The 24,849-nt window shown below is 42.6% G+C and overlaps 2 protein-coding genes across 13 annotated transcripts in view; one reads left to right on the top strand and one right to left on the bottom strand.

The window, feature by feature from the left end:
- The window catches only part of LOC106565330 (receptor-type tyrosine-protein phosphatase gamma), a 305,168-nt gene extending 293,728 nt beyond the window's left edge, over positions 1-11,440 (top strand). Inside the window, exons 19-28 of the mRNA XM_014132317.2 lie at positions 699-1,006; positions 2,033-2,168; positions 3,423-3,569; positions 3,782-3,875; positions 6,618-6,694; positions 7,106-7,234; positions 7,462-7,608; positions 7,971-8,113; positions 8,306-8,441; positions 8,725-11,440. Of these exons, the coding sequence (XP_013987792.1) occupies positions 699-1,006; positions 2,033-2,168; positions 3,423-3,569; positions 3,782-3,875; positions 6,618-6,694; positions 7,106-7,234; positions 7,462-7,608; positions 7,971-8,113; positions 8,306-8,441; positions 8,725-8,871 (1,464 nt within the window). The 3' untranslated portion in view covers positions 8,872-11,440. The remainder of the gene's footprint in view (positions 1-698; positions 1,007-2,032; positions 2,169-3,422; positions 3,570-3,781; positions 3,876-6,617; positions 6,695-7,105; positions 7,235-7,461; positions 7,609-7,970; positions 8,114-8,305; positions 8,442-8,724) is intronic.
- A 297-nt stretch (positions 11,441-11,737) lies between these two features.
- The window catches only part of LOC106565329 (calcium-dependent secretion activator 1), a 159,228-nt gene continuing 146,116 nt past the window's right edge, over positions 11,738-24,849 (bottom strand). For all 12 annotated transcript variants that reach the window (XM_014132305.2, XM_014132306.2, XM_014132309.2 and 9 more), the window contains 9 exons: positions 24,048-24,212; positions 22,204-22,359; positions 20,339-20,486; positions 20,151-20,225; positions 19,903-19,986; positions 19,729-19,761; positions 19,200-19,307; positions 16,090-16,194; positions 11,738-13,116 (listed from right to left, as the gene is read on the bottom strand). In XM_014132305.2, the coding sequence (XP_013987780.1) occupies positions 12,940-13,116; positions 16,090-16,194; positions 19,200-19,307; positions 19,729-19,761; positions 19,903-19,986; positions 20,151-20,225; positions 20,339-20,486; positions 22,204-22,359; positions 24,048-24,212 (1,051 nt within the window). In that variant the 3' untranslated portion in view covers positions 11,738-12,939. The remainder of the gene's footprint in view (positions 13,117-16,089; positions 16,195-19,199; positions 19,308-19,728; positions 19,762-19,902; positions 19,987-20,150; positions 20,226-20,338; positions 20,487-22,203; positions 22,360-24,047; positions 24,213-24,849) is intronic.

Below are 24,849 nucleotides of genomic sequence, written 5' to 3'. Positions count from 1 at the left end.
TATATATTATTTTGAACATAAATAAGCCGCAAATGTCTATAAGCCGCAGTTGACTACCGGTACATTGAAACAAATGAACTTTACACAGGCTTTAACGAAGCACGGCTTGTAACAAAAATAAATAGGCTTTAACGAAACACGGCTTGTAACAAAAAATAAAAAAATAGCAGTAAGCTTTAGTTGTCTTTTTGCACTGAGTCAATTCCTCACGCTGCTGTTTCCAACGTTTTATCATCGACTCATTAAGACCAAGCTCCAGTGCAGCAGCTCTAGTTCCTTTTCCAACAGCCAGATCGATCGCCTTCAACTTGAAAGCTGCATCATATGCATTTCTCCGTGTCTTTGCCATGATGAGGGTGACAAAATGACTACCGTAATCAGAATGATGGGAAGTTTGAGAGCGCTCGATTTAATCTAAACAGTAAACAAAAAAGTTGTTTGACCTTAACCCGTTCGGCAATTTCATTGGTCTAATGAAAGCTTCATGCCGGCAAAAAACTGAGCACGTCACAGAATGTGTTTTTTTTTGTAATTTTTTTTTTTAAGTGGGTAAAATCCATATATTAGCCGCGTCATTGTTTAAGCCGCGAGGTTCAAAGCCTGGGAAAAAAGTTGCGGCTTATAGACTGGAATTTACGGTAAATGAATATTGTTGCCTTTCACAGATGGAATTAGATGAATGCTGTTCTTTTTCACAGAGGAAATGTGACCAGTACTGGCCCACAGAGGGCAGTGAGGAGTATGGCAACATCGTGGTCACTCTGAAGAGTACTAACGTTCATGCCTGCTACACACTGAGACGATTCCTTATACGGAACACCAAAGTCAAAAAGGGTCAGAAGGGCAACCCGAAGGGGCGTCAGAACGAGCGGATGGTGATCCAGTATCACTACACCCAGTGGCCTGACATGGGCGTGCCAGAGTACACCCTACCTGTTCTCACTTTCATAGGGCGCTCCTCTGCAGCACGTACACCTGACATGGGCCCCGTCCTAGTCCACTGCAGGTACAGTAGCTCTCAAAACAAATAAAAAATTAAGTGTTCTTATTGTTCTCTAAACATGAGCTGTGTTCGAATACCCATACTAACATACTGTATACTACATACTTAATGAGTATATACTACATACTATATACTATTAGTTCATTTTAGCATACTGTAAACAAACAGTATCCTTTCAGTTGAGTGTACGTCATCTTCACCTGTCTATCGGAAGTTGATGCTGTTGCTATGCAACTTCTTGCTAGCTTGTTAGCATAACAAATTACTAGCTAGACATCTTACGACTTCATTAACAATGTCCATTGAGACCGCACAATGACTATACCACTTAGCTAAGGTAAAAATGAAGTGAATAATCAAAAAATAAACATGGGTAGTTAATTAGATAGCATATAGTTAATATACTGGCAAGTTCAATGTATTAGTAGCCAACTAACATTAGGTAGCTAGCTAACATACCGGTACATACAAGCAATTTCTGTAATGATATGATATGCAATGCGGTTCATAAGGCAGGCGTAGCTAACAAATTGTCAGCCAACAGCGTGTAACTCTCTCGTCGGACTTCAGCTGCATATTTTCCGCCATTTTCTTCAAATCTGAAAATGTTGTGAAGCCACGGCCAATTTCTAAAGAATAGCATTATGGGCCCTAAAAGCACTGAAATGGTGTTCACTGCTTGTATACCTAAATTTTTGGCGAATGTAGTACAACATCCGGGAACTTTTGGCATACTAACTAAATACATACAATGACCAATAAGCATACTACATTCTCAATTTACGTCACAAATAGTGTGTGGTTAGTATGAGTATTCGAGCACAGCTAGGGATTCCGACCAAGCTTACTGCAGAAAGCCACTATCCTAGTGCACAAAATCATCTTCCTCATTATAAGAAATGACAAGAAACACAGTGAGTACTAGTTTGCACATTGAAGTCATGGCTTTGTGTTAGAACAGTAATACAACTCCCTCTATGGGTCTCCTGTGGTAGTTAATAGGTAACATACTATGTTTTGGTTGTGTAGTGCTGGAGTCGGGCGGACAGGGACGTACATCGTCATCGACAGCATGCTGCAGCAGATCAAAGACAAGAGCACAGTCAACGTCTGGGGCTTTCTCAAACACATCCGCACACAACGCAACTACCTGGTTCAGACAGAGGTAACGTGTGTGTGTGTGTGTGTGTGTGTGTGTGTGTGTGTGTGTGTGTGTGTGTGTGTGTGTGTGTGTGTGTGTGTGTGTGTGTGACAAATGACACCTCACATACACCTACACTGTGCATACAGCTACAGTAACTGTCAAAGAGATTTACCTCTTTTAGGTATAATGTGATGCAAGCAAGAGATTACTATATATACATAAGTATGTGGACACCCCTTCAAATGAGTGGATTTGGCTATTTCAGTCACACACATTGATGACAGAAGTATAAAATTGCTCACACAGCCATGCAACCTCTATAGACTAACATTAGCAGTAGAATGTTCTTACTGAAGAGCTCAGTGACTTTCAACGTGGCACTGTCAAATTTCTGCCCTGCCAGAGCTGCCCTGGTCAACTGTAAATGCTACTATTGTGAAATGGAAATGTCTAGGAGCAACAACAGCTCAGCCGCGAAGTGGTAGGCCACACAAGCTCACAGAACCGGACCGCCAAGTGCTGAAACGCCTAGCGTGTCAATATCGTCTGTCCTCGGTTGCAACACTCACTACCGAGTTCCAAACTGCCTCTGGAAGCAACGTCAGCACAATATCTGTTCGTCAGGAGCTTCATGAAATGGGTTTCTATGGCCGAGCTGCCGCACACAAGCTACCTGCCCCAATGCCTAGTGCCAACTGTAAAGTTCGGTGGAGGAGGAATAATGGCCTGGGGCTGTTTTTCATGGTTCGGGCTAGGCCCCTTAGTTCCAGTGATGGGAAATCTTAATGCTACAGCATACAATGACATTCTAGATGATTCTGTTCTTCCAACTTTGTGGCAACAGTTTGGGGAAGGCCCTTTCCTGTTTCAACATGTCATGCCCCGTGCACAAAGCAAAGTCCAATCAGAAATGGTTTGTCGAGATCGGTGTGGAAGAACTTGACTGGCCTGCACAGAGCCCTGACCTCAACCACATCGAACACCTTAGGGATGAAATGGAACGCCGACTGCGAGCAAGGCCTAATCGCCAAACATCAGTGCCCGACCTCACTAATGCTCATGTGGCAGAATGGAAGCAAGTCCCTGCAGCAATGTCCCAACATTTAGTGAAAAGTCTTCCCGGAACAGTGGATTATTTTACAGCAGCAAAGGGGGGACCAACCCAATAGTAATGCCCATGATTTTGTAATGAGATGTTCAACAAGCAGGTGTCCACATACTTTTGGTCGTGTAGTGTATCTTCCTCCTCCCTCTGCCCTTCCCCCTGGATCATAGGAGCAGTACGTGTTCATCCATGATGCCCTGATGGAGGCCATCCTGGGCAGTGAGACAGAGGTACCCGCTTGTCAGCTCCATGGTTACGTCAACAGCATCCTCACCCCCGGCCTGGGGGGCCGCACGCGCCTCGACAAGCAGTTCAGAGTGAGCCTATAATCAGCATAGTAATTTACATACTACTTATGTAATGAATAGCATCCTTAGAGAGTTAAAGGGCTGTACTAACGATTGTAGGTAGACATTGTCACACAGCTATTATAATACCACCAAGTATACATTGATGCCCATTCATATCTATTCACTAGATGTTGTTCTAGTGATCTGATCCAACTCTTCTTCCCCCGCTGTCTCTCCAGCTGCTGACCCAGTGTAACACCCACTTCATAGAGTGCTTCAGCGCCCAGAAAGACTGCAACAAGGAGAAGAACCGCAACTCCTCAGTGGTTCCATGTGAGTACAGTATTTCCAGATAGTAGTCTAGGCTATATTATCCATTTCTCTAGTCAATGAACCACCAACTACTGAAGCATATGCAGTGAGTGAGAAGATGTTTCATGCTTTGCCAGTTCGCCTGAGACATTAGGCTATAGAAATAGAGTGTATGAGATTTTTCAACCCACCATGTGACTACGCCATAGGGTAGATTCAGCCGCGGGCTGATTTTTTTCTTGAGCAGATGTTCGGGGGCCCGGAACATGAGTACAAATAATTTGTTGACTGCAAATTGACCGTAAGAATATTTTTTTTTTATATATTTGACTAAAATAAAATCATTTCAAACCTTGCTTACGTTTGTATACAGTTTAAGTCGGAAGTTTACATAAACTTAGGTTGGAGTCTTTAAAACTCGTTTTTCAACCACTCCACAAATTTCTTGTTAACAAACTATAGTTTTGGCAAGTCGGTTAGGACATCTACTTTGTGCATGACACGTAATTTTTCCAACAATTGTTTACAGACAGATTATTTTACTTATAATTCACTGTATCACAATTCTGTGACTGTATCACAAGACTGTGCCTTTAAACAACTTGGAAAATTCCAGAAAATGATGTCATGGCTTTAGAAGCTTCTGATAGGCTAATTGACATAATTTGAGTCAACTGGAGGTTTATCTGTGGATGTATTTCAAGGCCTACCTTCAAACTCAGTGCCTATTTGCTTGACAACATTGAAAAATCAAAAGAAATCAGCCAAGACCTCAGAAAAAAATTGTACACCTCCACAAGTCTGGTTCATCCTTGGGAGCAATTTCCAAACACCTTCAGGTACCACGTTCATCTGTACAAACAATAGTACGCAAGTATAAACACCATGGGACCATACAGCCGTCATACCGCTCAGGAAGGAGAAGCATTCTGGTGGTGCGAATTCTTTGGTGCTAAAAGTGCAAATCAATCCCAGAACAACAGCAAAGGACCTTGTGAAGATGCTGGAGGAAACAGGTACAAAAGTATCTATATCCACAGTAAAACGAGTCCTATATCGACATAACCTGAAAGGCCGCTCAGCAAGGAAGAAGCCACTGCTCCAAAACCGCTATAAAAAAGCCAGACTTTGCTTTGCGTCTGCACATGGGGACCAAGATCGTACTTTTTGGAGAAATGTCCTCTGGTCTGATGAAACAAAAATAGAACTGTTTGGCCATAACGGCCATCGTTATGTTTAGAGGAAAAAGGGGGACGCTTGCAAGCCGAAGAACACCATCCCAACCGTGAAGCACAGGGGTGGCAGCATCATGTTGTGGGGGTGCTTTGCTGCAGGAGGGACTGTTGCACTTCACAAAATAGATGGCATCATGAGGCAGGAAAATTATGTGGATAGATTGAAGCAACATCTCAAGACATCAGTCAGGAAGTTAAAGCTTGGTTGCAAATGGGTCTTCCAAATGGACAATGACCCCAAGCATACTTCCAAAGTTGTGGCAAAATGGATTAAGGACAACAAAGTCAAGGTATTGGAGTGGCCATCACAAAGCCCTGACCTCAATCCCTATCGAAAATGTGTGGTCAGAACTGAAAAAGCGTGTGCGAGCAAGGAGAACTACAAACCTGACTCAGTTACACCAGCTCTGCCAGGAGGAATGGGCCAAAATTCACCCAACTTATTGCAGGAAGCTTGTGGAAGGCTACCTGAAATGTTTGACCCAAGTTAAACAATTTAAAGGCAATGCTACCAAATACTAATCTGACCCACTGGGAATGTGATGAAAGAAATAAAAGCTGAAATAAATCATTCTCTCTACTATTATTCTGACATTTCACATTCTTAAAATAAAGTGGTGATCCTAACTGACCTAAAACAGGGAATCTTTATTAGGATTAAATGTCAGAAATTGTGAAACACTGAGTTGAAATGTATTTGGCTAAGGTGTATGTAAACTACCGACTTCAACTGTGTAATCACGTTTCTCTCTATTATCCGTGGGAGTAGTTGGAACAGATTTCCAACTGATTTCCTGGTGTTTTTACAGTCTTTTATGTCCAACAATGAAAACTTTTCAAAAAATGTTGCTCAGAAATCTTGGGGGGGACAAATAAATCCACCCTTGGGCCAGGCCATCAGTTGGGGAATCCTGCCATAGCAAAAGCACAGTAGTTGAAACAGTGTGTAGCTTATAGTTGATATTTACATTTTAGTCATTTATCCAGAGCGACTTAGTTAGTGCACTCATCTTAAGATAGCTAGGTGGGACAACCACATATCACAGTCATAGTATGTACATTTTCCCTCAATAAAGTGGCTATCAAGGGGGGAGGGGGGGTAATGGGATTCATTTAAGATACTCTTTGAAGAGGTACGGGTAGAATGACCAAGAGACCAGTGGTACAAGAACTGTGGGCTCGAGATGGCTGTGTAGGTTTTGATCATAGCCTGGCGGTAGGGAGGGGCAGTTCCTCTGTAGGCACGCCACTGTGGTCTTGTAGTGGATGCAAGCTTCGACTGGAAGCCAGTGGAGTGCGCAGAGGAGCGGGGTGACATGGGAGAACTTGGGAAGGTTGAACACAAGGCGCGCTGTGGCATTCTGGATAACTTGCAGGGGTTTGATGGCACAAGCAGGGAGTCCAACCAACAGAGAGTTGCAGTAATCCAGACATGTGATATGTGTATTATTAGTTAGTACTGTACAGTACAATGGCACCACAAGACTAGTGGTGTGATTGAATGCATGTGTTTTGTCTCCCTCTCTAGCGGAACGAGCTCGAGTAGGACTGGCCCCTCTCCCTGGAATGAAAGGCACAGACTACATCAATGCCTCCTACATAATGGTATGATACTGCTATATCACACACACATATCTCCTGTCCACCCTGTCTGTCTGATAGTTGTGTCTGAATATAATGATATGTTCTGTTCCCTTGATGATTATAATTACCCTGCATGTTTTACTGTTATTGTGTGAAGCCTCTTAATGAATAACAGTCCACCATTTATCATAAAGAATAATTCATAGTGAGAAACTGAGGCAAGGGCCTGTACACAGTACATCACGATCAAGACAGTAACCTTTAAAACTCATTGATATGAAATGTAAGTTCTAACAGACACAATACAGTACATTCCTTCTGGTGTTCAGACAATGTGAATGTAATTGGTTAATAATGTTATAGAAGATTTTGTGAGAGCTGTTGACTATGCATGACTGCTAACATGTTGACCTTCAACCTTTGGCCACGCAGGGTTACTACAGGAGTAATGAGTTCATCATTACCCAGCATCCTTTGCCCCACACCACCACAGACTTCTGGAGAATGATCTGGGACCACAACGCCCAAATCATCGTCATGCTTGCTGACAACCACGGTTTGGTGAGTAGAGTAGCTGGCCAGCAGGTTATAACCATAAGTCTCTTATGCTTCTCACCCTACTTAGTCAAGTAAAACTGTACTGTCCTTGCCTGGTTATGCATCAGTGCTGAAAAGGAATACATGAAAATAAAATATCCAAGCCAGCACAGTACAGTTTGGACCTGCTTACACATATATACCTTACACTCATCTCACCTGTGTGCCTGTGTTGTCGTATGTGTATCTAGGCTGAGGATGAGTTTGTGTACTGGCCGAGCAGAGAGGAGGCGATGAACTGCCTAGCCTTCACCGTCACCCTGATCAGCAAGGACAGATTGTGTCTCTCCAACGAAGAACAGATCATCATCCACGACTTTATACTGGAGGCCACGCAGGTACAGTAACCCTTCATCTTTGACCTTTCACCCCTCACAGGTAACCTGTCAGTGTATAAAAACCTCTTAGACCGTTATGCCGGTACGCAGATAGAAGGGCCATGGTTGTCCTAGGGTGGTCCGTAGAGGTAGGACCAGTGGGACTGGGCCTTGGTTGAGCCCATCCGTTTTCAGATAGGCTCTAGCTAAACTACGGTACTGTAATTGAAGACATTTAGGGGAATGTTGTTATTCCCATTTGTTTGTATTAAGTGTCATCAGATTGGGCTTTAGTTAAACTACAGTACTGGCCTGCAGTATTGGTACTGTATTGTCATTGTCTAGTTGTGTCTGACTGTAATATGTCTCCCTCTCTCTAACAGGATGACTATGTCCTGGAGGTAAGACATTTCCAGTGCCCTAAATGGCCGAACCCAGATGCTCCTCTCAGCAGCACCTTCGAGCTCATCAATGTCATCAAAGAGGAGGCCATGACACGAGATGGACCCACCATCATACACGATGAGTAAGTGGGCCTGGTGTGTGTGCGCTTGAGTGCGTGCGTAGGTACTGTGCATTCAGTGTCCAGTTTATTAGGTACACCCATCTAGAACCGGGTTGACCCCCCCCCCCCTTTGCCTCCAGAACAGCCTAAATTCTTCGGGGCATGGACACATTGCTCAATTGGTATCAAGATGTCCCTCTCTGTCCCTGGTAGGTTTGGGGCAGTGTCTGCGGGGACTCTGTGTGCCCTCACCACCCTGTCTCAGCAGCTGGAGAGTGAAGGGGCTGTGGATGTCTATCAGGTGGCTAAGATGATCAACCTCATGAGGCCAGGAGTCTTCACAGACATTGTGAGTTCAACCATGACCCAGCCAGGAGGATTGGTGCTGTTAATAATCAGCAATTGTCAATAACTAACTTCTTGCAACATCTCCATTCAGTCATCGGAACAAATATCACTTCCAGTCTGTGTAACATAGTGGTTGTCATTGCTTGTTCTGACATGACTTCTCAACATGTCACCAATCTTAGACCTAGAAGTAACATTTGAAGTTGCAACATTTGTCAATATTAACAGTTGTGTTAACCTGTCCCTCTGTCCTCCCCTCTCGTTGTGTCTCTCTGTCTCTCCAGGAGCACTATCAGTACCTGTACAAGGCCATGCTGAGCCTGGTGAGCAGCAGAGATAGCGGGATGTGCCCGCTCTACATGGACACTAATGGAGTGGTTGTCATAATGGACGAATCAGACCCTGCAGAGAGCATGGAGTCGCTGGTCTGACTGACTGGTCTGACTGGTCACTGGTCTGACTGGTTACTGGTCTGACTGGTTCTACTGGTCTGACTGGTTCTACTGGTTACTGGTCTAACTGGTCACTGGTCTGACTGGTTCTACTGGTCACTGGTCTGACTGGTTCTACTGGTCACTGGTCTGACTGGCTACTGGTCTGACTGGCTGTATTGGTCTGACTGGTTACTGGTTGTACTGGTCTGACTGGTTACTGGTCTGACCGGTTGTCCTCGTTTCTGGTCTGACTGGTTACTGGTCTGACTGGTTACTGGTCTGACTGGTTATTGGTCTGACTGGAGTCATTAGTCTGAATGACCACACCGTAGCTCACACCACCACCCGAAGGCACTTAATTTGTACAACTCTGAGAAACGGAGAGAACTTTGGAGGACTTTCCCGAGGCCTTTTTTGCCAGAAATATTGGTTAAATGAATACCGGTAACCTGATTACCTTTTTTACACTGATGATATAATGTTTTTTGATATTTATTTGTTTCTTCATTATTTTTGTCTTAGTTGTTATCCTGCTGAGGGTTCGCACCTGTTTAAGTTGTTTCACGTGTGGAAAAAGAAAGAAGCTCTGTCCAGTTTGCACTATACTTTCAGTGTTACTGCCTAAAACCCTGTTAGATAATACAGTACAGTTAGCTAGACCCTGTCTCCACGCTCCACTACCTGCATTGGAACCCTTTTTGGATTGTGGCAAAGAAAATACTTTCGCCTCAATGAATGAATGAACAATGAAGACCAAGGACGACCCTACAGGTCAACATGATCTTCCAGGCCAAAAGATTTCTTAATACAGACCATCCCAGTTCAGTACATTTTATTACAGTACAGTTCACCCAACATGCATTGCATCACTATCATCTGGCCAACACTTCTTATTTTGGAAACCCCACCTTATCCAAGGAACATTTTAATCTGTAGAGATACTATGTTACTTATACATATTATAACTATATTACCCAAATATCCCCATTCATATTTGTAGATTTTACCCATAACTTAGATTTTTTTAAAGTAGTATTACAACTACTGTGAACATTTATTGCTTTATATTAAGATTTATATTGTTTTGTAATATATATATGACTATATCCTTTATCAAAGTAAGCAGCTGGTTTTGTATACTGTATATCATTCCCCCTCTCGCCTTGTGTGGATCAAGACCCGTAGTGTCCATTTTGTCCAACCCAGCTCTACATGTGGCTTATCTTGCATCAACTGTTTTACTTAATATAAAGTTTACTTCATAAAATACAGCTTTCATCTTACCAAATTAATGGAGTTCTCGTAGTCTTAACATCATCTCGAGGGGGAGTGTTTTTCTTTCATTATAACCAAAGACGTGGTTGAAAATTGCAACAAGAAAGTTGTTTGACCATAATTGGACTAAAACATTATATTATTACATGGTTGTGCAATGTTACCACAAAGTTCTTAGAATGTGTCTCGGACAACGATCGGTCACATGAAGCGTTCATCCTAATGAAAGTCCATAGTGTAAGTCCATACTTCACCATGTGAAATTATGTTTGAACTGGATTTGAACTAACCACTACACCAAACAACAATAATATCAACTTTACTCATTCATACTGTACCCTGTAGCTATACCCTGTACTTATACATAGATGCTGTAGTTTCCTTTTTTTCCCCCTCTTCTCTCTCGACGAGAAGCTTCTTAAATGAAGTCACAACTCTCCAACATTTGGAGAAAAGTCCTGACTTATTACATGCTTATTTGTCACAATGGGAAACAGTTATTGGCAGCAAACAACCATTTGTTTTGCATGTGTAACTTTTAAATGTATCTCGATCATTATTATTAACGTTACGCTTTATACATATTTCATTTATAACATGAGTGTAATTTCCTATTTCGAAGGTATGTACATATTTACTTCAAGGATCAGTCTTCTTGGACGTTATAATCTTTGCTGTGTGATCGTTATAGACCTTTATTTTCATATGAAGCTTTTTTCTTTGTAACATTATCCTCCTCTCAGTCATTGTATTCGTGGTGAGTATGTAGGAATCATGTCTCCATGGATACAAGTAGACTGCCATCACCTTCCAACACAAGTCCATGACTGCTTCCAAAATGGCATCCTATTATCTATATAGTGCCCTACATTTGATCAAAAGAGGTGCACTATATACAGTAGGGAATAGGATACCATTTGGGATGTTCCCCGTAAATAATTTGTTTTTCTCTCGGGGTCAAGAATATGTTATTCCTCCCCATTTTGAATATCAGACTTTTGCTATAGACTACATCAGACCAGTGTGTGCTATGGATGAAAAAGATCCCGGGAGTCACTGAGTAACGTTTGCCTCCTCAACCCGTCTAAGCAAGTTCAGCAGTTGTTCTATTTTGTAAACGTGAAGAAATGAAATGGTTTGGTCCATTTATTATATTGTCATTGTATGATAGTGCCATGGTGTTGTATTACCATGGTACTGTCATATGATATAATATTATTATAGTGTAATAGTGTTATTTAATATGTAAATTGTATTGCTATACATTAAATAAAGTATGGGTTTTGATGTACTTCATCCTGGTGTTGTCTATTTGTGTGAGATTTACTGTGGTATGATGCAGGGCTTTCATTGTTCTGCTTTTATGAGCTGTTTCTATAGTTGTTAACCCCTCAAGGGCAGTTCTATTTTCTATGGTCACAATGTTGCCCTCTGCTGGTTGTCAGTAGTTGGTTGACACTTATCCCTAATCTCGCCATTATGCACTTTGGTGTTCCTCAGTGTGCAGGTTGAAAACATTTCATGTCCCCTTTCCCTGGGTCAAATAGGTCATTTACATGTTCTATAAATCACACAAAGAGAACAATTGTATATTTGTACAGTAATTTTATTTAGAGGCCACAGCTCTTGCATATTACAACTGTTGGCTTTCATAAGGCAAAAGCAAGAATTAATCCACCAGCTAATGTTCACACAAAACGGAAAGCATTCGGAGAGGGTGGGGACCCACGGGCATGCAGCGATGGCTCAGAATGCAATGTACAGCGGTGTATATACAAAACAGTGAGACCCAAAGAAATGCCACACATCTCATTCTAATCAAATACGTAATAAAACAAAAAGACAGACCAACTTTCATTTTGGTAAATAAAAAAAAAAACATTTTATTTTCAGCTCTCTTTTCTCTGTAAACGTGCAACTAAATTTAAAATAGATTAGAACCTGTTTCAAGGTCGTTTCAACAATGTAGAAAGAAAAATAGAATCTCCAACAAGATATCAAAATGGAGCTTTGAGAATATTGCATTTCTAGAATACCCACTCATTTTAGTTCAAGATGGCTGCTGGACGATGTCTCGTTAGTGATAGGGTGAAAGATTATGAGGTCACAGAGCATTGACACAGATGAGGAAACAGACGGTCTAGAACATACTATGGTGCTGAGAGTACAGTAGAGTGAGTAGACGAGAAGTTTATCCTAAACAGCATTGAACTTAAATACAGAGGGTAATTTTCAGTTTGAAGCAGTTGGCATCCACTTAAAGATAGACAATACAAAGAAAAGGGTCTATACACTCATCGTCACGACAATGTACCATTATAATGAATGTAGAATACAACAAAGAAGCGCGATATAGGTTTGCATTGGACAGGGACACACCTAATAATCTCACTCAACATTGTCAAACAAATGGTACTCCATATTGCTTAGGAACACATAGAAATGAATTTAGAAATCAATGAGTCAAAGATATCGGTGCTATCTTCATCATGACACAGCTAAACTGTCATTCATGGTTTATTTTTTCAACATCTTTATTTGTATTATTTTTCCTCAGTATAGTAATTACTATTTTTATTGTTTAATATAGGTCCTTCATGGGCATTTTCAGATCACAAAGAGGACCTAAAGTGGCTGTCTGAGTAACAGAGTTGGTACATGCATTGGTTACCAGGCTAAGTCAAAAGTTGTGAGAGTAGAGGATCGGGGGTCGAGAGTGGAGACGGGGGGGTCAGACGGGGGGCAAAAGGAGGTGTCGGTGCCAGTTCTGAGGTCGGGCGGCGCTGGGCTCTAGTCATCGTCTTCGTCCTCTTCATCGCTGTCCTTCATGGAGATGCCCCCCATGCCTCCCTCTTTCATGGATGCGTTGGCCTCCTCCAGGGTCAGCCTGTTCCTCACCGTGTCATACATCTTACTGTTCAGGGTGGAGTCTAGCACCCCCTGCAGACGGAAGTCACGGTACTTTTTCTACAAGGAGATGGATGATTAAAAGGGCGATTAGCAAGTATAGAGGGATGAAGTCGCTAAAGGCTCGACAAAGAACTTGTGCCACTGAGTTACAGGTAGATTACATGCCATGGTAATCAATGACAGTGAATATAAAGATATGAGGGTCTCGACAATGCACTATTAACCCTTACCATACCATGTTAGCCTTGTTCATACTGGCAGTATGAAGTGACTATCCCATTTTTTGTCATATCCAATTCAAATTGGATCTTTTCCCTGCAGTCTGAACAACCAAAAAGCACATGGAATCAGATATATCAAGCCACATTTCATACAAATCTGATTCCTGGTCATGCAACTTGTGTCTGAACAGTCAAATCTGATGAATTTGTTTTTTAGACTTAGGCTTAGGCAATATACCGTTTATACCATACTGGGTATATTTCGAAATACTGTTGCAGGGGTGTGTCCTACGCCACTGTTTAAAAGTTAAGTATAACTATAAGAAATCTAAGATGTGTCAAATAAATTATATCCAGCTGTGGGCTCCAGCTGTGCATTTCATTTGCAGACTTGCTACATAAGTGGATAGCTGTCAAGGTCCAGCTTCTTGGCTACAGCAGAGACATTCAATCCCCTCCTGGATCAAGAACCCTTTTTTGTGCGGTAAAAAAATTGTGCCCCTTGTGTGCACATTCGGTAATACCATAGTACCCACTATGTTACAGAAACAATGTGACGCCATGAAAATCTGAATACCACTCAACCCTACTAACTAGCTTGTTAATTGTTTACAAATAAATCAGTGAATGTGATAGAAAGCTAAACAGTTAGCTAGCATGCTAGTTATTGTTCTGAAAGTTGGATCATCTTACCCTTTGAGGCTTTAAATGTGTTCTTACACTATGACCCACTCCAATTTGCATACCACCCAAACAGATCCACAGACGATGCAATCTCTATTGCACTCCACACTGCCCTTTCCCACCTGGACAAAAGGAACACTTACATGAGAATGCTATTCATTGACTACAGCTCAGCGTTCAACACCATAGTACCCTCAAAGCTCATCACTAAGCTAAGGATCCTGGGACTAAACCCCTCCCTCTGCAACTGGATCCTGGACTTCCTGATGGGCTGCCCCCAGTTGGTGAGGGTTGGCAGCAACACATCTGCCACGCTGATCCTCAACACTGGAGCTCCCCAGGGGTGCGTGCTCAGTCCCCTCCTGTACTCCCTGTTCACCTACGACTGCATGGCCAGGCACGACTCCAACACCATCATCAAGTTTGGAGACGACATAACAGTGGTAGGCCTGATCAACGACGAGACAGCCTATAGGGAGGAAGTCAGAGACCTGGCCGGGTGGTGCCAGAATAACAACCTATCCCTCAACGTAACCAAGACTAAGGAGATTATTGTGGACTACAGGAAAAGGAGGACCGAGCACGCCCCCATTCTCATCGACGGGGCTGTAGTGGAGCAGGTTGAGCGCTTCAAGTTCCTTGGTGTCCACATCAACAACAAACTAGAATGGTCCAAACACACCAAGACAGTCATGAAGAGGGCACGACAAAGCCTATTCCCGCTCAGGAAACTAAAAAGATTTGGCATGGGTCCTGAGATCCTCAAAAGGTTCTACAGCTGCAACACCGAGAGCATCCTGACTGGTTGCATCACTGCCTGGTACGGCAACTGCTCGGCCTCTGACCGCAAGGCACTACAGAGGGTAGTGCGTACAGCCCAGTACATCACTGGGGCTAAGCTGCCTGCCATCCAGGTCCTCTAAACCAGGCGGTGTCAGAGGAAGGCCCAAAAAATTGTCAAAGACCCCAGCCACCCCAGTCATAGACTGTTCTTTCTACTACCGCATAGCAAGCGGTACCGGAGTGCCAAGTCTAGGACAAAAAGGCTTCTCAACAGTTTTTACCCCCAAGCCATAAGACTCCTGAACAGGTAATCAAATGGCTACCCGGACTATTTGCATTGTGTGCCCCCCACCCCAACCCCTCCTTTTACGCTGCTGCTACTCTCTGTTTATCATATATGCATAGTCACTTTAACTATACATTCATGTACATACTACCTCAATTGGGCCGACCAACCAGTGCTCCCGCACAGTGGCTTGCCGGGCTATCTGCATTGTGTCCCACCCACCACCCGCCAACCCCTCTTTTACGCTACTGCTACTCTCTGTTCATCATATATGCACATTAACTTTAACCATATCTACATGTACATACTACCTCAATCAACCTGACTAACCGGTGTCTGTATGTAGCCTCGTTACTTTTATAGCCTCTTTTTACTGTTGTTTTATTTCTTTCCCTACCTATTGTTCACCTAATACCTTTTTTGCACTATTGGTTAGAGCCTATAAGTAAGCATTTCACTGTAAGATCTACATCTGTTGTATTCAGCACACGTGACAAACTTTGATTTGATTTCAAACATTCAAAGCAGCTGGGAGACTTCCATGGCAGGCATTGTTGTCACATTAGCTTGCTACACAACAACTTCTGAGTGACAGAAAGCATGAGCACCACCACAACCAATCAGTCTACACCATTGCACACACACACACACACACACACACACACACACACACACACACACACACACACACACACACACACACACACACACACACACACACACACACACACACACACACACACACACACACACACACACACACCTGCCATTACCATGACAACTAGCATAGCCATGACAGCAAATGACTAGTCTGAACACACACAAATCCAATTGTCACTTGTAACTTGCTGTTTGTACAGTCAGTATTCCAAAACTGATTTGAGCATTAAGGCCTGCAGTGTGAGCACAAGGCTTTTGTTACCTTGACATGTTTGCAACGTACGTTTTCAATCATGTTCCCATTTTGCCATCAAATAAAGCGATACTAGTGTCAAAATAGTTACAGTAGCTGAGTTATAGTGCAGACTATCAACCCCTACCCTGGCAATGAGTTACCTTGACGATCCTGATGAGGATCTTGAGCTGGTAGAGATGGAGCTGCTGGTCCATGCGCTCAGTGAGCCAGGTCCCCAGCAGGTTCATGGTGGCTGTGTACCATTGCTGCAACACACACAAACACAGCGTTCTCCAGCAAAACACACACACACATAGACGCAAACACAAACACACACAAACTCGAGCTCTCTGCATATCAAGATGCAGTTTGATATGTTCTCTAGTGAACACATACACACGTCTTACAAGCAAAACACACTAACACATAGAGAAGTACTTTCCGACACCTAACTCACACAGACATTTACAGTATTTTCCAGGAAAGACAAGACAGACATTTCTAAAAAAGACACACACACACACACACACACACACACACACACACACACACACACACACACACACACACACACACACACACACACACACACACACACACACACACACACACACACACACACACACACACACACACACACACACACACACACACACACACACACACTCTCTCTGCAGTGGAGAAATAAACACACACTGAACATGCATAAAATACTTATTTCAGAAAAAAGCCAATTAATTATTTCAGAATTCCCATTTTTCCAAGTACTGCATGGCACTAAGTAAATCAGAGGGAAACAATGAAATGATTAATAAATTGCCAGGTTATATTAGTAGTGCTAGGTAGACATTAAAACTATAAAATCTTCATGTTTTCTGGCACGAACTTTCTGTCTCCAGTACAATCAGGGACAGAAATATCTACTTGAGCCAAGTTGTTCTAAGTAGGTAAATGTCTAAACTGAACAGAATATGGCATACCCATACACCATTTGTACAGTATATTGTAAGGGGAATTTATCATAAATGCTTTACTTCAAATGATCTAGAGCAGCGCTAAAGCCTTGTGAAGGTTCTTCAATACATATAAGCAACACGACAACATTGTAGAACATTCATTCTACATACTGTAACTTCACAGTCTCGTTTCAACTCGATCATTTGCCGAAATGAAATCATAATGACAAAGTGAGTAAATGGTTAGGCAGGCAAGGAGCAGACAGTTGTGCTATTTTCTTATACCTTATTAGAAGAATGTTTCATTCATTCAGAGTGTAGGATAAGATTGACCCAGAGGATTCATAGTAGAGATCAAGTTATAAGAGAACAGCACATGAGAGAAGAAGAGTGATAAACCAAGGAAGATAGGAAACTGTCGTCCTCCTTCGAACGTCCAGAAAGAAAAAAAATCAACTTTGAGTCATGTGGAGTGAGTAGGCAGGGCTAGGAATGAAAGGCCTGAAGGGCTGGGTTTGGACTTGGCTTGGTTGTTTCTTTGGTCGGTTTGATTGGTCTAATTGCCCTACCTCTAATTTGATTGTACCCAGGTTTGTTTTTGTCCTGTAGAGATGACTGGTTGGTCAGGAGGTTTTGGCTTGACGCTTGAGGTCAGATTTTAGCGGATGGATGCCTGTCCACTTCACACTGTCGAGTTGAGCCTATAGGATGTGCGTGCAGTGCATGCAGACCTGGAAGGAAGGTGGGTTTGGTGGCTTCGTGGGTGGCTGGGTGAGTGCGTGCGTGCGTGCGGTTGGTGGGCTGTATGTGTTGTATAGTAGTATGACTGAGGCATAACTCTTAGAGGTGGAAGGTCATGCTAGAAGATGTACACAGGAAGATTATTTGACTTGAAATCATGCCATTCAACATAATGTGCTAAAACAACGCGACATTAGAGATAAGTGCCACTTTTTGAAGAAAAGAGGAGGCGGCAGGAGTTATGGGGTTAATAAAGAAAGAAAGAAAGTAATTGAGAGAGTGAATAGAAAGAAAGAGAGAGAGAGAGAGAGAGCGAGAGAGAGAGAGAGAGACACGCAGCAGAGACACCACATGCAAAAAGATGGATTGAATATAATAGCATTAGGAGGGAAAATAATCTTAAATAAAACAAAACGTAATCATCAAAGACACTCCAAAACTAACGGAAATACAACATTTAAAACCAAAACATCCACAGCTCAAAAGACATGGAACAGGCCAAGCATGGTAGTGCTGGGTAGGGCCAGGTTAGAAGCAGCTATACAATCACGCATCAGAAACAGTGGGGAGGAGGGGCTGTACTCTTTAGCAGTGTGGAAACACAAGGAGTGAGACAAGGACAGTCAGTGTTGACCTTAAAGATGGAATTAAACACACTTCGCAGTAGTACAACACACCTTGCAAACACAAAATACACACCACTCTAGCACATAACAGCACACCTCACAAACACTCATAGCCAACACACACGCAGTGACAGGGCAGGAACAGTAGGCTACTGCACAAAGTATTACCTCTCAAATACACAAATACACAGCCGACACCTACTAAACCACTCCAGCACATTACCACACGCCTCTCAAACATACAAAGCCAACACACACACACACACACACACACCCTGTGCACCACAAAACTGTACAGTCTATACATTTCAGGGGTATGAAGCAAACACACGTCACTGTAGTACACCTCACGGAGATGGTGGACACATTATTTCAAATGTACCACATAAGGATTATGTGCTTGTAAGACAGTGCTCTCATATCAATGGCTTTTGCTTAGCAAGACCGCTTCAAAATGTGAACGTGCATTTTAAAATACTATATATTATTTAGTATTACTTAGATAGAAAGGGAAAGTTGGTTATTACCTATCCTAGTGTTGGAGTTTATTAGATGACCTATGCATCATTTCTTTATCTTTCTTTACCCAGAGAGCACTGCTTTTGATAATCCTGCCCGATGGTGCTTGCTTGGACTCTTTGCTTGTAAACAAAAGTGATCCAACCAATCCACAAAGGTCCAAAAGCACTGTGGCAATGCACACCAGAATACAGTGGGCAGGAGCAGAGGTTCAGAGAACAGAGAAGAAGAGATAGAGGAGAGACGAGGAGAAAGCCTATAGAGGAAGATAATAAAACACAAGCCTCTTCTGTTCCAGGCTGTGGTAGGCATACACACAGCGCCTGGTCTTAAAATGTGACATATAATATCCCTTTCCTGTCACAATTGTTTTGCCACATTCTGGAAGCTCCCTCCCTATTGGTCAGGAGGAGACGGCATCTTACTTACATCAAATAACCTTTCTATATACACCTCCTCATTGACCTTATCTCGTAGAATGTCCTGAGAATGGCGGACACAGGTGACATAACCGTCGGCAACGTCCATCCCAGGCTTCTGCAAACACACCAGAAACATAGACATTGTTAATCTGTAACTTATATCAGATTTAGATTAGATTGAGTTTATTAGTCACATGTACAGGGATGCAGATTGTAAACATTTATTGAAAATATATGACAAATATAAATAAAAATAGAGAAAACTCGATTAAATTAAATAAGGATGTAATGTACTTTATACAGACTCACACGGTACAATAGTGTTAAAGACATAGAGGCAGGGTGGGAGGGGCAGTGGGAAGGGGTTATGTGGGAAGAATGTATCAGCTATGCACAGTACAGTTAAATCACCCCAAACACATGATAATGTGTTTTGATCTGAATTAAGTAAACAATAAGTACTTCCTTTCTGATCACATAGCTTTTTTACTGGTTTGACATTTTACAGAGATCGACTGGGACCGTGGCACACTTACAGGGACGTCCACATACTTTGAGGCAGCTTTCACCTGAAATTACAGGCAGATTGTGACAAGAAAATATGAGAATTCCATAATTTGCAGTCACCAATATACCTAGAATAATTCACGGAAACATAGTACCATCTGGTATGATATTGGAGGCGATACAGTAGAGAAGCCTAGTCTTACCGTGAATGACATGAAAGATGAGAATAGAGTGCCTTCATCGTATCGGGAGATCTTGGCCAACAGACCCTCCAGAATAACCACAAACTGTGAGACACACAAACAACAATAAACAAACAAATGAATAATAACATTTATCCCAGACTACAAATAACCTTGGTCTACTTTTCTAGTGCCACAAAGCACTATGAGGCCAACCACAATACGAGTTAGGTATCATTAGGGAGGACAAGAAGAAAAATGAAGTGTACCTTTGCCACCATGAGTTGGATCATGTCCTTTACACTCTCCTCAATCAGTTCATCTATCTGGGTGTGGTACTGTTTCTGAAAGAGGAATATAACACACAGTTCATCTATTTGGGTGGTACAGTTTTAGTAGGTGATCCCTTCTGGGAATTGAACCCACAACCTTTGCATTGGTAGTGCCACAGTCTTACCTCCTGGCCCATCTCCATGGCACACAGCTTGGAAGACTGGTCCTTCGCATCCACCATCACATTGAACATGGTGCATATTGCTGCGGAGATGCGGAAGTCTGTACCCCTGCTGCTCTTTGCCAGCTTGGACTCAAATGCCATCCTAGTGCTGCAATACACGTCAGGGAACATCTCTATGCAATGTATGGTATTTAGTTTGGGGCAGAGGCTCATGTCAAGCCACATGATCGAGACACACACACACCAACACCGGCAGTACACAACACCACACACCAACACTGGCAGTACACAACACCACACAGCAGTGTTCATTTTGGCAGCTATTTTAGTTTTAGTCTTAAAATACAGTCACATTTCAGTCATTTCATCCGTAGTTAGTTTTAGTTATTATCAGTCGACTAAAACTCATGACAATTTTAGTCTTGTTTTAGTCACAGCTATTTTAGTTATGTAATAGTTTTTTTCTATTAAATATTGAATATTTAGGCTACGTCTGACTTCATCATGTTCACATTTAGATAACCTTTTCCGACTAGGCTTACTATCCCCTTGTATAACTTAGCTGGCTACATTGATATTGTAGCAGATTGTAACCCATGACAGCTATACTGAACCATATAGGGTACAAAACCTTGGCTACAGGTTAAACAATTTACAGCTTTCATTTCCTCCCCATCATAACCGTCAAGGGTGGTAAATAACAGTAGTTTTCTTGAAAAGGGGATAATTTGAGCTTTCCTAAAATGCCAGAAATATTAATGTACTACTAATAGTCAACAAATAGCATTCGTTTTTCCCATAGGAAAAAAGCAACCACAACTCGCATTTGCTGACCGTGGCGCAAGATTCGGCAACACAGATAAATACATAACAGCGCGCATGTTATTTATTCAAAGCAAAAATAGCCTACATGAAAGTAAGAGAGAGTAAACATTGTTATCCCCCTTTTATGACCTTGTCTCATCACTGCAACTCCCCAACGGGCTCGGGAGAGATGAAGGTCGAGCCATGTGTCCTCAGAAACATGATGCGCTTCTTAACACCCCATCCGCTTAACCCGGAAGCATGTATCAGAGGAAACACCATTTAACTGATGACCAAGTCAACCTGCAGGAGCCCGGACCACCACAAGGAGTCACTAAAGCGTGATGAGCCAAATAAAGCACCCCAGCCAAACCCTCCCCTAACACAGACAGCGCTGTTTGTGTGCTACCCTATGGGACTCTCGGTCACAGCCAGTTGTGACACAGCCTGGTATTGAATCCGGGTCTGTAGTGACACCTCAAGCACTGCAATGCCTTAGAACACTGCGCCACTCAGGAGGCCATAAACATTGTTTCTAGTTGAGGTTAGTTATAAGTCAAGTGTCCTGGCTTCGCATCAGTTCAAAAGATTGACAAGTGACTCAAGTGACCGCCTGGGAGCTGTGTGGGTGAGAGCAGGGCAGATCAGCTCAATCAGACCACGCAACTGAAAGATGTCAATTCTTTCAATGAGAGGATTGCATTAAATATTCTGCATGCATGCTTATGAATGGAACGAAACAGATGAAAAGGAGCTTCATGTCAAATAAAAATGTCCATTAGTCTCACTTGGAAGTCTCGTCTCGTCACATTTTCGTTGACTAAAATGAAAAGTAATTTGTAATAGTTATTGTTTTTATTCCAGGGCATCACGTCTCATTATCGTCATCGTTTTAGTCTGGAAAAATAGTTCGTTGACAAGTATTTCTCGTCATAGTTATTGTTGATGAAATGAACACAGACACCGACCCCCACACACACCAATACCGACATAACACACAGACAATAACACACACAGACAGACAGTACACACACATACACAACACACACACACACACACACCGTTTGACGCAATTCTCAATCATGTCGCTGGACATGAGCTTCATGCGGTTCTCCAGGTGTTTGGCGAACTCCTCCTCGGGCCAGTGTAGGTCCCTGATGAAGGTCTGCAGGGCCTCCAGCTTCCAAAACAGGTCCTCAGACGTCCCAGAGCCATTGCTGCACACCCACGGTACCCAAACACACACAGGTCAGAAACCAAAGGTCACAGAAGATAGAGGGGTCAGGGGGATGTAGAGGAGGATGCTGGTCACCCACATCTCAACACTGGGGTCAAAGGTCCTTTATTCTGACCACACACCGGCCGACTGTTTCAGAGTAATTTCCCTCATATTAACTTCACTTATAAATAACAAATCATCACTTTAGACAGACAGCCAGTGTATGGGAAAAATAAGAGGACAGGGTTGAAAATAACATTTCAATAACCATGCTGTCGCACTTGGTTATTAATAACCTTTTAGGTGTGGAGTGGGTTCATGCAGGATAGTCACTGCAGATATCGCACACACTGACTTGTGTCTGTAATACAACACAGGGGAGTGGAGAGGTGAGGGAGGGCGTGTCTTGAAACATGGCTATCATTGTGTGTTCAAAAGTAGGTTTCATTTATCTCTATTGAACTTGGATTTGTTTGGAGTATACATGATCAATCACAGAAAATAACTCCAAAAGAGCAGCCCACTCTCTCACCCCCCCCCACCCTCCTCCCCCCATGTCCTCAGGCTGGTGGTACTGGGTGGGTATCCTACAGTACAGTAGCTATTAAACACACCATGCAGTCCTGTCTGAAGGTGCTGCCATCCTGGGTAGAGCTGACTGGGATAGGGGGATGCAGGAAAAGGAGGAGAAGAGGAAAGGAGGACAGGAGAGGGGGCAGATCTCTACTGCGTTGGATGCCAGCTGCACTGAAGTGGTGGTTGCTTCGGAGCATCGAACGAACAATCCACCCACCCAGTTACCACCGGGAAGAATCTCTACCCACTTACCCACCCCAACTATAGAAATAAAACCACTAGAACAGAAATACCCATTGACTAGAATGGGGATGTCCATTCTTGTGATTCAATTTCTATGATTCCACCCTTTGACCACCTGACCCCGCCCACCCTATCCCACTGGCCACAGACAGTCATGTGAGCCAGGACCAGCGGTATTCACACAGGGTGCTGATGCGATGTTCAACTGTAACTTACATAAGCAATCACTGGTACAGTCACATTTTCATGAGCACTACGGACTAACCACTGCATTCTTTACAGCTAGTGAAAACTGTAGGAGAGAGGCGGAGAGATACACATTGAACAGAAAATTCCAGATTATCATAATGTCCACTGTTACAATAAATTTCAGTGCAACAAGCCCAAAACTTCCAGTGAAACATGGTTTGGATCTGTATCTCTATACCTCACAGCTCAACTGCATGCATGTTGAGAGGAAATGAGAGCTTGTCAAATAGCCACTCATTTCAAGAACAAACAAGTCTAAAATTTAAACAAGCCTAAACTACTGTGCGTAACCCCCTTGCAGTGCTCTTGGCATGAACATGACAGGATCGGTAAAGACTGTTCACCCCAGATTTTATTTGAGGAACGGAATGGTATCTGTAATGCGTCTGTAATGTGTGTGGTGTGCACTAGCCTATGTAGTTGACCAAGAAAAGCTATCTTCCCTCACATAATACCTAAGCAGGTCATTGGCAAAGACATTTCGAAATCTAAATCAATATTTTAATTTGGCCTTTTATTGTCAATGACCTGCGACAAGGGGACCTAGGGGACATCTTCATACCAAGGCAACAAGTTGCTGATGCACATAAATCTAAGGTGAACTAGTTGAATACACACTCAGGGTCATAGATAGCAGCCATCCATGACGGGGTGGAAAAACTAGGCATTGTTGGAAGGTTAACTGATAGTCCTGCTACTGGCGGCAGATTTGGTACTTTGGGAATTTGGAGGTTGACATTTGGTATTTGGAGATTCACATTGGGCAGATTACTTGTCAAACTCCTGCAGAAGAGACAGACAAAAAGAACAAAATAAATCCAGAACAGTGGTAATGTGGATGCTGCTGCAGTTCAAAGCCATGTGAAACTGTGCAGTAAAAGTAATCAAATCCAGAACACAAGAGGAGAAGTCACACAAAGAAACGGATCATCTTCAGACATAATATGTAAAAGTAGCACACACAGACAAGAGCAACAGTTAGAGAAGCAGTTGTTTTCTGAAGCACATACAAAAAGAGGACCTACTACATTCAGAATAAGCGGTGGATTGTATGCATATACATATATATATAAAAGGAGCAGTAAGGCAAAAGAGCAAAGTTATCCAAAAGACCTATTGTCTATAAATATGTATTTTCCTTTGAGGTATAGAGCTTTGTAAAGAGCTTCATTTAAAAGAAAGCAACGCAAATGTAAATGGCATGACAAATCAATAAGTATTGGTTATAAAGTGAAAAAGAGCAAATTAGCAACACAAAATACACTGGAGAGCTTCTGTCCCTAGTGACATTTCAAAGCACACACTATGAGCGTTAGTCCACAAAACAAAAGGATGGAAATATTGGAGATTGACTTCAACTAAACTACATGTGACCTAGTCTGGGATGAGGGTCCCGAATGTGGCACAGTATTGCCCGTTG

This window comes from Salmo salar, chromosome ssa12, assembly GCF_905237065.1.
Source record: "Salmo salar chromosome ssa12, Ssal_v3.1, whole genome shotgun sequence".
Lineage (NCBI taxonomy): Eukaryota > Metazoa > Chordata > Actinopteri > Salmoniformes > Salmonidae > Salmo > Salmo salar.
This window is presented reverse-complemented; position numbering and strand designations above follow the sequence as displayed.